This window comes from Oryza brachyantha, chromosome 4, assembly GCF_000231095.2.
Source record: "Oryza brachyantha chromosome 4, ObraRS2, whole genome shotgun sequence".
Taxonomy (NCBI): domain Eukaryota; kingdom Viridiplantae; phylum Streptophyta; class Magnoliopsida; order Poales; family Poaceae; genus Oryza; species Oryza brachyantha.
In genome coordinates this window covers 18,854,169-18,866,799 of record NC_023166.2, presented here as the reverse complement: position 1 = coordinate 18,866,799, position 12,631 = coordinate 18,854,169, and the positions used below count along the sequence as shown (strand labels likewise).

The 12,631-nt window shown below is 44.0% G+C and overlaps 2 protein-coding genes across 2 annotated transcripts; one reads left to right on the top strand and one right to left on the bottom strand.

Moving 5' to 3' along the window:
• The first annotated feature begins 1,603 nt into the window (after window positions 1-1,603).
• Window positions 1,604-9,234, top strand: LOC102711693 (starch synthase 3, chloroplastic/amyloplastic-like). Its single transcript, XM_006652788.3, has 16 exons — window positions 1,604-1,965; window positions 2,457-2,520; window positions 2,618-4,144; window positions 4,400-4,614; window positions 4,777-5,047; window positions 5,686-5,861; window positions 5,933-6,040; window positions 6,414-6,523; window positions 6,701-6,803; window positions 7,065-7,235; window positions 7,523-7,651; window positions 7,921-8,103; window positions 8,208-8,339; window positions 8,428-8,539; window positions 8,627-8,750; window positions 8,962-9,234. Exons 1-16 carry the CDS (start codon window positions 1,858-1,860, stop codon window positions 9,092-9,094), a joined length of 3,666 nt encoding a protein of 1,221 aa, XP_006652851.1. The 5' UTR covers window positions 1,604-1,857; the 3' UTR covers window positions 9,095-9,234.
• Window positions 9,235-9,524: 290 nt separating this feature from the next.
• LOC102720877 (polyphenol oxidase I, chloroplastic-like) lies at window positions 9,525-12,631 on the bottom strand. The gene is made up of 3 exons (XM_040523009.1): window positions 11,987-12,631; window positions 10,705-10,966; window positions 9,525-10,603 (listed from the first exon to the last, which is right to left on the bottom strand). Exons 1-3 carry the CDS (start codon window positions 12,619-12,621, stop codon window positions 9,740-9,742), a joined length of 1,761 nt encoding a protein of 586 aa, XP_040378943.1. The 5' UTR covers window positions 12,622-12,631; the 3' UTR covers window positions 9,525-9,739.

Here is a 12,631-nt window from a genome sequence, read left to right as displayed (position 1 = left end):
CTCTATAGGTTACACGGCCTTGAATTGGTCCTCGTCTCAGCCTGGTAAACCTCACGCCATAGAAAAACTGAAAAAGCTATGTGGAGAACAACTCATGTTTACTGGAACTTATCTTGCATTCTCTCTTTTTCTTTTTTAGATAAAGGAAACTTTTATTGATCTCAGATGATTACATTAATGTGATACAATCACTCGAAGACCACTTCCGCTTTCTGTATAAGTAAGATGCACACAGTCAATGCATTCTCCTTTTCTAAGGAAAACTTATCTTGCATTCTCTTACTTTGTTTTCCAGCAAACATAATTATAAATGGAAGTGCTATTCTAAGCAGCTACTACTGCTAGGAGTACAAAGTTGCTAAGTTGAAGAATTCTTTCAATGACCGCACACTCTAAATTAATCTGTTTGCTGAACTTATTTGTATGCATCTGACAAAGCATGAACCTGATATTATACTCTACTGTTCCTTTACTGAAATTGTTATGAACATGAACATACAGGATGTTTTCCTGAGTCACGATATTGCAATTCTAATGTCACGTGCATTGAAGCTAATCTGGCTCCAAATAACTGCTGCTTTACTGGCTTACCCCGAGACATGCTTCAGTGATCTTCTAGCTCAATGTGGATTGCCTCTCCGAGTCTGTTACAACGATGTTGGAAGGCGAAATATTCAGTCCTGACTCCTGTTGCTCTTGTGTCTTACTTCCATTTGGACATGCAGGAGCAGGGACCTAACATGAGGACAATAACACCTTGCAGTCCTTTTGCTGTTACTATTTAAGAGAGGATAAGCCAACCAATCAATCTAGATCTTTACAAGCAATGATTCCGAATGAGACACAACTGCTGGATGCATCATGGACATTGGACGAGTCGAGAACAGGAGGTGAGAGCTGAGAAGCAACTCAGATACGTTTCTTTCTTCCCTATCCTGTTTTCCTTTTAACTATAACTTGAGCTGGAGAGAAAATTAAGTAAAATGAATCTGAAGTTTACGAATACACAACATACCAATGCATTCGTTTTACGCAGAAAAGATGAATGTTTAATTCTCAACCGTGTTAATCATGCCATCATGTGCTGATGTGCCTGTATTTTTAAGAGTTACCAAGACAAATGGTAATTATCAACACTTCTACACTTCTTCCTAAGTCACGTGTCTGTTCTTGATTTTGTAAATCACTGTAGTAGCATAGATCAGTGTAACAGCAGCAGTATTGTTAAGACATTTCGCTGACTAAAAGTTCAGAAATCAACACCATGACCGCTTCAAAATGTGCAGGTTAAAACAACGGCGAGATCTAACATGGAGATGGAATGTTCCAGAACTCAGCAGGAGGAGATGCCGATTCACCAGAACGGGTGAAGCCGGACACGACTCTCGCCGTCCATCCGATGTCCCCATCCGATATCTCCCCCAACCAAAGACCAGCCGTCCGCTGCGTCGCCCGCCTGGCCCACTCACTGACGCGCCCGCTTTGGCCGTTTGCACCGGGCCCACTCTCCTCTCGGGATTGTACCCTCGCTGGCGCGTGGGGCCCACCTGCCCGCCCAGCCGCGCACCCTGTCTACACCGTCCACACAAATCCCGCTTAAATCCTCCTCGCCGCAGGGAAAAGAAAAGATAAACGAAAAAAAGATCGCGAAAATTTGCCACACAATCGCGCACGGGAAAGCACGGGGGAGGCTTTGCAGCGGCGGACAGCACAGCTGCGCATTTCGATGCGAGTTTTTGGAAACTAGAAAAGAAAAGAGAAAAAAAAAAGGAAAGGGAGTCAGCTCCGAGGAGGGAGAGGTGGAGGTGGAGGAGAGGGGATCGGGGGTGGAGGGGAGTGAGGTTTTGTCCGCTGGCAATGGAGATGGCGCATAGCCCGCTCTGCTCCCGGAGCCGGCCGGTGCTCGTCGTCCGCCCGACGACGGCCCCCGCCGCCGCCGCCGCCGCCGTCACTGGCTTCGTGCAGGTGCGTTTCCTCGCGTTCCTGGAGGGAGCTCCGTTCGGTTACGGTTCTGTCGGTTTTGGCCGCCTCTTCGTCCATCATCCATGTTCTCGGGGTCCTGATTGGTAGCAAACAGTGCACCACCAGAGAGAGAGAGAGGCCATGCCGCTTTGGAAGATGAGGCCATGCATAGCCGGGAGCGTTTTTTTTTTTCCGTTCCTTTGATTGGTTTCTAGTGTAGAATTGGTTCCTGTTGGTTCATTTCAGGAAGAAATAAGGTTGCTCATTGGGGAGCTTTATTTGTTTCTGAAGACTGAAGTGAACTTTATGGCAATTTTGCTGATTTGCTTCATGCATCGAACATTCTCGGAAAATGTTTCTTAGCTTGGGTGGGAATTTGGATGTGCGGTTCTGCTTCAGGGATATTTTCACTGAAATGCGCGTGATAAATACTATTAGTTCTGAAAAGGTAAATGATCTGCACTTACAGCCCTGCGCCGTTTTTCTTTTACCAGCCGATCATAAGGTGCAGCAGATTTACAAGGAGCAGGCCTCTTCGATGCACGGTGGCAAGTTCAGGTTGGTGGGACGCCTTTGTTCAAAGCACAGTTGTCTTATTGAGTTTTTGTATGGTACTGCTTCGATCATGTTTTTTTCCTGACATTGCGTTATTCAGATTATTCTAAGAGAAATCCAAGGCGAGCATCAACTCCGAAGCCTAAAGGTGCTGCCTCTAGAACATTTGCTCCGAGACCCACTATTGAATCCAGTTTGAAGAAGATTGAACAAAGCAGCACTGATGAAGGTGATCTTGGCAGAAGCAATGGGAAGCTCAGTAGTGAAGCAACAGGGCCAAAACGTGCTGTAGAAGAATCATCGGAGGTGGACTTCTCTGGAAATGTGTCGAGCAGTGCATCCTTGGAGAGAGTGGATGATGCTTTTGAAGCTGAGACGGAAGAAGAGGTCGAGCAAAATCTAGAACTGTCTTCTGAATCCATGGATGATGATGATGCAATTGACAGAAAACTTGATGAATACCGTGGTAAAATAAGTGCACTAATAAGTTCGAAACCTGAACCTACATCAGTTTCTAGCACTCATGTACAGGACATATCAATTGTTGGTTTTCATGAACAAGAAAATTCTGTAGTTAGTTTCCATGAGCAAGATAGATCAATTGTCCCTGTTCCTGAACAAAGCCAGTCAAGTGGTGGTGTCACTGGAGAAAATCTAATGGAAGAGAAAACCATAACTAGTGGACAAGATGTCAGTGAAGAAGCACCAGAAGAGATAACCAGCAAGAGTATTGATGGTGAACAATTAAGTAGAGAACCTGAGAAAGCTCTCCTTGCTGATGACGAGTCTAGGATAATCAAGGATGAACAGTATGAACACAACATGCCAGTACAGGACGTTGTCGATCCACAAGTGCTGATGAGGCAGCTTGAAGAGCTAGCTGAGAAAAAATATTCAGCTGGGAATAAGTGTTTTGTTTTTCCTGAAGTAGTAAAGGCTGATTCAGTCGTTGATCTTTACTTGAACCGTAGCATGTCAGCCTTAGCCAATGAGTCCGATATTCTTATCAAAGGGGCATGCAATGGTTGGAGATGGAATGCTTTTACTGAAAAATTACACAAAAGTAAATTAAGAGGGGATTGGTGGTGTTGCAAACTCCATATACCCAAGCAGGCCTACAGATTAGATTTTGTGTTCTTTAATGGTGATACCATCTACGAAAATAACAATTATAATGATTTCATCCTGCAAATAGAGAGTGACATGGATGAACACTCATTTGAGGACTTTTTGGTTGAAGAAAAGCAAAGAGAACTTGAAAGGCTTGCTGCCGAAGAGGCTGAAAGGAGAAGACAGGCTGAAGAGGAGCGACGTAAGGAGGAGGAGAGGGCTGCAATGGAGGCTGACAGGGCACAAGCAAATGCTGAGGTCGAGAAGACCAGGAATAAGTTGCAAAATGTGTTAAATTCAGCCAACAAATATGCTGATAATCTATGGTATATAGAGCCTCATACATACAAAGCAGGGGACCGGGTCAAATTGTTCTACAACAGAAGCTCAAGACCGCTAATGCATAACACTGAGATTTGGATGCATGGGGGTTACAACAACTGGAGTGATGGGCTCTCTATTTCTGAGAAGTTAGTCAAATCATATGATAAAGATGGTGATTGGTGGTACGCGGATGGTATGTTATTTCACAGTTTTCATCTCTTTAGATGGATGATTCGTAATATGATAATATGCCCATTATGGTATAAATTTTCTTAATTTGGTGATACAAAGAGTTAAATGTTGTCTAATGTATTAAGTGTATGTCTTGAAGTCACCTACTAATGTTTGCTTGTCTGTCATGAGCGAATTCCATGTCCTGGATCTTTGGTATTTTCTTGCTCATTTGCCTATTGTGCATGTAGCTTACACCATACTTTGCTCCTTGTAGTTACTCTACCTCAAAAGGCATTGGTTTTAGACTGGGTTTTTGCTGATGGGCCACCTGGCAATGCGAAGAATTATGATAACAATGGGCGGCAGGATTTCCATGCTGTTGTTCCAAATAACATATCAGAGGACCTGTTATGGGTGGAAGAAGAGCACACGATATTTAGAAGGCTCCAGAAAGAAAGAAAAGAGAGGGAGGATGCTGATCAAAGAAAGGTTAGTTCAAGAGAATTTTTGCATATTTATTGGGAGCATTACAATGTACTTTGACTTTCAAGGCACCGTTAATCGCTACTCTTTGCTGGTAATTTGTGCACTGGTCCAATAACACATTCGGATGGGCATCCTTTGACTTTTGCCTTCTGTTTGTTTCAATAGGCTGAGATAACTGCAAAAATGAAGGCTGAGATGAAGGAAAAAACTATGAGAGAGTTTCTTCTCTCGCAGAAACACATTGTGTACACTGAGCCTCTTGAGGTACATGCAGGAACCACTGTGGATGTTCTATACAATCCTTCTAACACGGTGCTGAATGGAAAGCCAGAGGTTTGGTTCAGATGCTCCTTTAATCGTTGGACTCATCCAAGTGGTCCTTTGCCACCACAGAAGATGGTGAATGCAGAGAATGGTTCACACTTAAGAGCAACAGGTGCTTGTCCTCATCAGGGGTCCTTTTTCTGGTGTCATTTTTATACTATAACATCATGATTACGTACTGCTTGCTGAATCTGTATTTTATGGTGGCATTCAAAGATTTATGAGGAACAAACTGGTTGGATCTTATTATGGATACGTCACCGTAGACTTATTTAAGATTGTTATACTTCTTCGAGACTTGTTAAAACCATACTTCCTCTCTTTCTGTGCTCCTCAGTAAGAATCTAATAAGCATTCAAACTGAGAGAAAGAGAACAGAACTATATGTATAGCAAAACAAATACTCTCTTGAATTTTTTTTGAACAATATGTCAATATTTTGATATTTCCAACTCCCCCCCCCCCCTCTCTCCAACAACTTTTAGTCCCAAAGCAAGTTGGGGTAAGATAGAGATGAAATGCAAATTTAACAGATGAATAAAATGAAGATCATAATGGTAGGAGCAGTACTAGTAAAAGAAAGTTGGCTTCTTGTTCATGGTTTTTTTTCTGACACGCACGTATACATTTTTGTATTATTTTTTCTCGAACATGCAAGAGATCGGCGCATCATTTCATTACATTTTTGTATTATGATGGTATGTTTGATTTTATTTCCTTTGCTTTACGTGATATGTTCATTTTTTCCAGTTAGGGTTCCTTTGGATGCATATATGATGGACTTTGTTTTCTCTGAGTCGGAAGAAGGTGGAATATATGACAACAGGAATGGCATGGACTATCATATTCCTGTGTCTGATTCCATTGCAAAAGAACCTCCTATGCATATTGTGCATATAGCAGTAGAGATGGCTCCTATTGCAAAGGTAATGGCACTTTTAACACATTTTTTTGGTCTGTGGAAAGTGCCAAAACACTAAAAAACAACATGTTGCAGGTTGGGGGCCTTGGTGATGTTGTTACGAGTCTTTCACGAGCAATTCAAGATTTAGGCCACAATGTTGAGGTTATTCTTCCTAAGTATGACTGTTTAAACCTAACCAATGTAAGGCTCGCTACTTTACTTCATCATGTTGTCTTCCTATTTAGTTGCGCTCTTTCAGTGTTTTAGTGGCTAGGTCATTGAAATTAACCTTCTAGTTTATTCACTCACAATTCTACTGCAATGTATATACACCCTGCAGATTGTCTCTTGTTTTATCTAGTCTATGTAACTCTGTGGAAGCCCTAAAAAATGCTTCGAATTCTGTGGTTTTCATTTTTGAAAGAGCGTTGAAGCAATTATCATGAAATTAACTATAGTCTCTACTCTCTACTTCTATTTTTACAATCATTTACTTCCTTGGCTACTAAGAATTGTGAACATCAGTATTTATAGGGTTCTTTTTCCTCATTAATTTACTTTTCTTTTGGTTCAGGTGAAGGATTTACATTACCGTCAAAGTTTTACTTGGGGTAATACAGAGATAAAAGTATGGTTTGGAAAGGTTGAAGACATCCCCGTTTACTTCCTGGAACCACAGAATGGGTATCTGGCACCTCACCTTGCGGCACACACTTAGACCATTATATATTGTCTGTCAGTTGTTATTGAGTACATTACCTTTTTCGTTTCTTTCTGTTGATGTATTCTCATTTACGACAAGTAGTCTGTTACATTGTGCTTTAGTTCAAAATAGGTCTGCTCTGACATTTTTATTTGCAGGATGTTTTGGGTTGGATGTGTCTATGGAAGGAATGACGAAGGTAGATTTGGCTTCTTCTGCCATTCCGCTTTGGAGTTTCTCCGTCAGAATGGATCTTCTCCAGTAAGTCCAAGACATGTTCCATAAGATTTTTGTCCCTGCCATTTTTTCTATCCTCATACTGCCATCTACTAATGACAATTTATATGCAAACTTGTCTTAAAAGAACTGATAGATCAATCCAGTTTGTTCACCACTAATTGATTCCAAGCAGCAGCTAATCTTTTATCATTTAACCAACACGGTTCAAAAATTTTGCACCATGACCTTTAAGCCCCTTTTGTTTTCCACTCTTCTCATACAGATGTGCTGTTATTCTGACAGGATATCATACATTGTCATGATTGGTCAAGTGCTCCTGTTGCTTGGTTATTCAAGGGACAGTATGCTAATAATGAACTGTCAAATGGACGGGTTGTATTTACCATCCACAACCTTGAATTCGGTGCACATCACATTGGCAAAGCAATGGCACATTGTGATAAGGCTACAACTGTGAGTGCCTGTATTCTGCTTTTACTATTATGTTTCTTTTGTAAATTTTTCAAACTACTCCATCCATTTCACAATATAATAAGACTTTTTAGCCTTGTCGGAATTCATATTGATACCAATGAATCTAGACAAATATACAAACCATATGCATCGATCAATTGATGAGCCTAGGTAGAGGTAGAAAATCTTACGGTACAAAACGGAGGGAGTACCATTTTTCACATTAACATTTCACTAATCTGTGCTTATCATTGTCTTTTCTAAACTGTCTTGGCCTTTCTTTGCAGGTTTCATATACATATTCAAGGGAAGTTTCAGGACATGGTGCTATTGCCCCTCACTATTTTAAATTCCATGGCATTCGTAATGGAATTGATCCAGATATTTGGGATCCATATAGTGACAATTTTATCCCGGTACACTAATTACCGTTCAGTATATCCATTCATATGCATTATCTATCTTCTTGGAATCTGTGAAGTGTATGAAGAGTGCAGATCTAGTTACATTTCCCTTTGATCCATTCTTCCAGGACATGTGATTACCTGGATGGTGAAGTTAAACAAATTTACTTGTGGCTGCTTTGATTTCTAGCATGCATATGCTTATGTTGACTGCGATCAAATACTCAATGCTTCGATTTAGTAGTTGTTTGGGTATTTGCTCACTCAACTTTTTTTTGAAGGTCCACTATACCTCTGAGAATGTTGTTGAGGGCAAGAGTGCTGCAAAGAAGGCATTGCAGCAGAAGCTTGGACTACAGCAAACTGATACCCCTGTTGTTGGAATTATCAGTCGCCTGACGGTCCAGAAGGGAATTCACCTTATCAAACATGCAATCCACCGAACTCTTGAACGCAATGGACAGGCCTGTATCTTGCTCATAGATGGCACTATCTGATGCTTACATTTCTTGCCATCTGTCACTTATTCTATTTTTCAATACTAAAACACATCGCCTGTCTTAAATAGGTGGTTTTACTAGGCTCAGCTCCAGATCATCGCATACAAGGTGACTTTACAAACTTAGCTAGTAAACTGCATGGTGAATTCCATGGTCGTGTAAAGTTTTGTTTGACCTATGATGAGCCACTATCCCATTTGGTAAGTTTCACTCTCTGCCAATAGCAACATATGTTAGAACAGGAAATCTGATTTATAGCTGTGTACTAAATCTATGGTCTTATTGTAGATTTATGCTGGTGCCGACTTCATCCTTGTTCCTTCCATGTTCGAACCCTGTGGTTTAACCCAACTTATTGCTATGCGTTACGGATCTATCCCAATAGTTCGGAAAACTGGAGGTGCGTTGTCATCTTGATATCTCCATGACATTGCATTAGCCTTTGGTACTTCAACTTACTGTAAAATCTATGTCATGCATCTTGCAGGCCTTTATGACACAGTTTTTGACATCGACGATGACAAGGATCGAGCTCGAGAACAAGGACTTGAGCCAAATGGGTTCAGTTTCGAGGGAGCTGACAGCAATGGAGTTGATTACGCCCTTGACAGGCAAGTATAACTCATCAGAGTTGCACGAACTTTCGTAGGATAATCTGGAAAATACCATCGTAAAGGTATGGGAGTTGCAAAATACCATCGTAAAGTATAACACATACGATGGTATCCTAACTCCATGATTCTTGCGATGGTACCAATCAAATTGGCCCAACTTCAGTACTACAACTTCTAATCATTTCTTCATTCGTCATTCAATTTACAGAGCGATCACCACATGGTACGATGCCCGCGATTTCTTTCACTCCCTCTGCAAGAGGGTCATGGAGCAAGATTGGACATGGAACCGACCTGCTCTGGACTACATGGAACTGTACCATTCCGCTCGCAAAAACTGAGACCTTACTGGGGCCAAGAATAGATGGATTTCAGGAAGTAGGTTTCCCCAGGTTGCTGGGACATGACAGCAGCATCCCAGTACATACCCTTCTCTTGGTAGCATTCTTTAGACAGAAAGAAAAAGGAGGAGAATCAAATCAAGAGATCAACTGATCCCTCCGTCCTGCGATTGCGAGTAAGCGAGTTCGTGACCATGCGGCGGCCGGATTTGCGTAAGGGACATGCAGGAAGATCTTTCTGCCCAGAAGTTTACAGTTTTTTTTTAAACATGTAGCGATGCAAATATGTTCCATTTTGCATTTCTGCAGTCTTTCGGATGTACATATGCAAGACAGATTCAGATTGTAGGGCGTATGCTCACTTTAGTTTATTATCTGTTCATGTGAAGAAGGAATAAAGTGCGTGCCGAACGGGATATGCGTTTTAGTTTCTCGTGCAGTCGTGCTGGCGTATCAAAATTGATGCAAAATCGGCTATGCTTAAAAAAACTGAAAAAGAAACTTACAGTTTAAAAATTTTAGTCAATAACATGCATGCTGGTCTTATTACTCGCATTATTTTGTATTTGTATATAATCATTAGTCACACATCAAACACAAATCCATCTGGGTTTACATATTGATGATAGATGTTCACGCTGTACTTCACTTAACAAGGGCGATGCTGACGCCGGCGACGGTGACGTTGTCGCAGCCGCACCTCGGCACGATCGACACGACGATCGTCTTGTCGCCGTCGGCGCCGATGTCGTCCAGCAAGTCGCAGATGCCGAACCTGGCCACCGTCTTCCTCGGCGAGCGCTTCCTCTCCTCGTGGTGGACCCCGTGCGGCGTCAGCGCGACGCTGCCGGCGCACGTCGCCGCCGCCGCCACGCAGTCGTCCTCGCTCTCGGGCGCGTTCACGAACACGTCGAACTTGACGTACGTGGAGTGGTCGGGGACCTCGATCCCCTCGATGACAAGCACCTCCTCCTCGGCGTCCTTCTCCTTGCGGCTCCTCGAAGTCTTGGGCCTCGTCACGGCCACGCGCACGGTCTTGTCCAGGGTCCCCGGGAGCGCGCCGGTCGCGGCCGCCGGCGCGCCTGCGCCTCCCTTGGACGGCGTGGCATTCAGCCACGGCAGGCCGACGTCCTGGTAGGTGTACCGCAGCGCGGCCATGTCGAGCGAGTCGCGGACGCGGACGCGGACGAGGCGGGCGTCCTCGTCGTAGAACAGGAAGCTGGCGTCGAGCCAGTCCGGGTCGGTGAAGTCGGTGTTGCCGGGGAAGAGGCCGCGGCGGATGTACCACATCCGGTCGACGTTGCCGTGGTGCGCGAAGAACACCGGGTCGCGCGCCGCCGAGTAGAAGATGCCCATGTCCTCGCCGTTCGGCTGCCTCGGGTCGCCGGTCCATCGGTGGACGGTGTTGTGCGGCACGCTTTCGATGGAGCCCGCCCCCGGTTCCGGCTGGTCGCCGGCGCGGTATGGCTGCCCCATGAACAGCTCCGCCTTCCTAGCTCCCGAAATCATCTGGTACATCATAATTATTTCGTTCGTATTAAACGATCGATCATTTTTAGTAGATTAATTTGGAGCAATTAATTTGTGTCAGATTGTGTGTGATTACTGGCCTGGCGGTACATGATCTTGAGGTTCTGATCGATCAGCTGATCTTTCGGGATCGTCGGGTCGGTTCCACTGTAGTCAAGGTCGAGCGGGAACGGTGGCTGGTGCGCCGGGTTGCGCCGCGGGTCGTACAGCGGCGACGAACCGTTGGCGTAGATCGCCGGGAACGACATGCCGGCCGGCGCGTCCCAGTTCCAGAACGGCAGCGCGAACGTCTCGTCGCCGATGAGCTTGCCCAGTATCCTCTCGTGGAAGTACAGGTACATCCTGCACGTCCGCACGAAAGCGTCAAAATGTCACCAGCACATCAAAAAAAAGAAGAGAATCTACTCTCTTATCATTTTCTACTTTCTAGTCCCACGATTTATTACTGACTTCGTTCAGTTTTTATGACATGCCTTGACTTTTGTTTAACTTTTATGATCTAAAGTTGTCTTAGTCTAGGTTAATCTATGCACTTTTATTGTAATGATTAAAATACCCCTGAAACAAAAACATCAACAAAAATTCCGAAATATAATATATGAAGGGAGTGATTGTTTAACTTTTTAAGTGAAAATGACAAACTTGGAGATAATCTACTCTCTATCACTAACTTTCCTAGTTCCACGGTTTATTCTTGACTTCGTTCGGTTCTATGATATGGCTTGACTTTTGTTAATTTTTTATGATTTAGCATCATTGTCTTAGTCTATGTTAATACCATGCAATTTTGTTATAATCAAAATACCACTGAAATAAAAAAAACATCAACAAAAATTTGGAAATGTAATATTTTAAAGGTGGTGATTGTTTAGCTTTTTTATAGGAAAAAGCCAAATGACATATTTATAAATTAAAAATAATTTCTGAATAAAACTTTTATATATGTATTGTAAGCGATATAAAAGTTAAGATTGAAAAATAAACTAAACCCTAAAATCAACTCTAAATTTAAGGTTGAAAATTTAAATTTTGGTTTATAAGTATAAGCAGAAGTAAAAATATGCAACTGTAAATTTTCGGTCAAATTTTGGATGTTTATAGCATTATATTTTGGAAGTTTTGGTCAAATTTTAAAGTTTTTATTCAAGGGGTAGTTTGACCATTATTAGTATATAATCGTACATTACTAACATAGACCATCTGAACAATGATGTTAAATAGTAGGAGTTGATCAAAAGTCAATGCATAATATATAACTGATAGACAGTGATAAATTGTGAAATTGGATAAAAAATCAGTGATTCAGAAAAGGGCTGCATGCATGCAAATGTACACGACGTGATGTATCTTGTTGTCACGTACCTGTGCCACGGGAAGAAGAGCCAACAGCTGTGGACCTGGATCTCCAGGCCCGGGAAGCCGACCTGGTCGTAGGCGCCGTCGCAGTAGGCGCAGTGGACGCGCCACTGCTGCTCGAAGCTCCGGGGGTCGTCGGCGGGGAGCTTCTTCATGAGCGACACGGCCTTCTCGTACTTGGCCAGGTACTCCCTGTCCGCCAGCTGCGCCGCCGGCCGCACGCGGAGCGGCGAGGATGCCGGCGGCGGCGCGAAGTCGACGGGGGCGGTGCCGGCGCGGTACGTCGGGCAGCAGTTGGTCTCCGGAGCCGTGGCTGGGAGGTCCACGGGCTGGTGGCAGTCGCCGAGGTCCGGTGCCTGGATGGGCGCCGCGAGAGCGCCGCCGCCACCACCACCCTGCGTGGCCACCATACCGGCGGCCGCGCCGCCGATGCCGAGGAGCACGCCACGGCGGTCGACACCGCGGCCGCCGGCGTCGGTAGCCCTGCATGACACGTACCGCTGCCTCCTCCCTTTCGTCTTGCGGTGCATGAGCAGGTTGCTGTAGCCGTCTCGCCGAAGGGTAATTTGGAGGCCGCCGGTGCACGGCGGCGCCATGCGAGGCGTAGCGCTTGCACTACGTGCTACATTAACGCTCTCCATGCCGCTATTG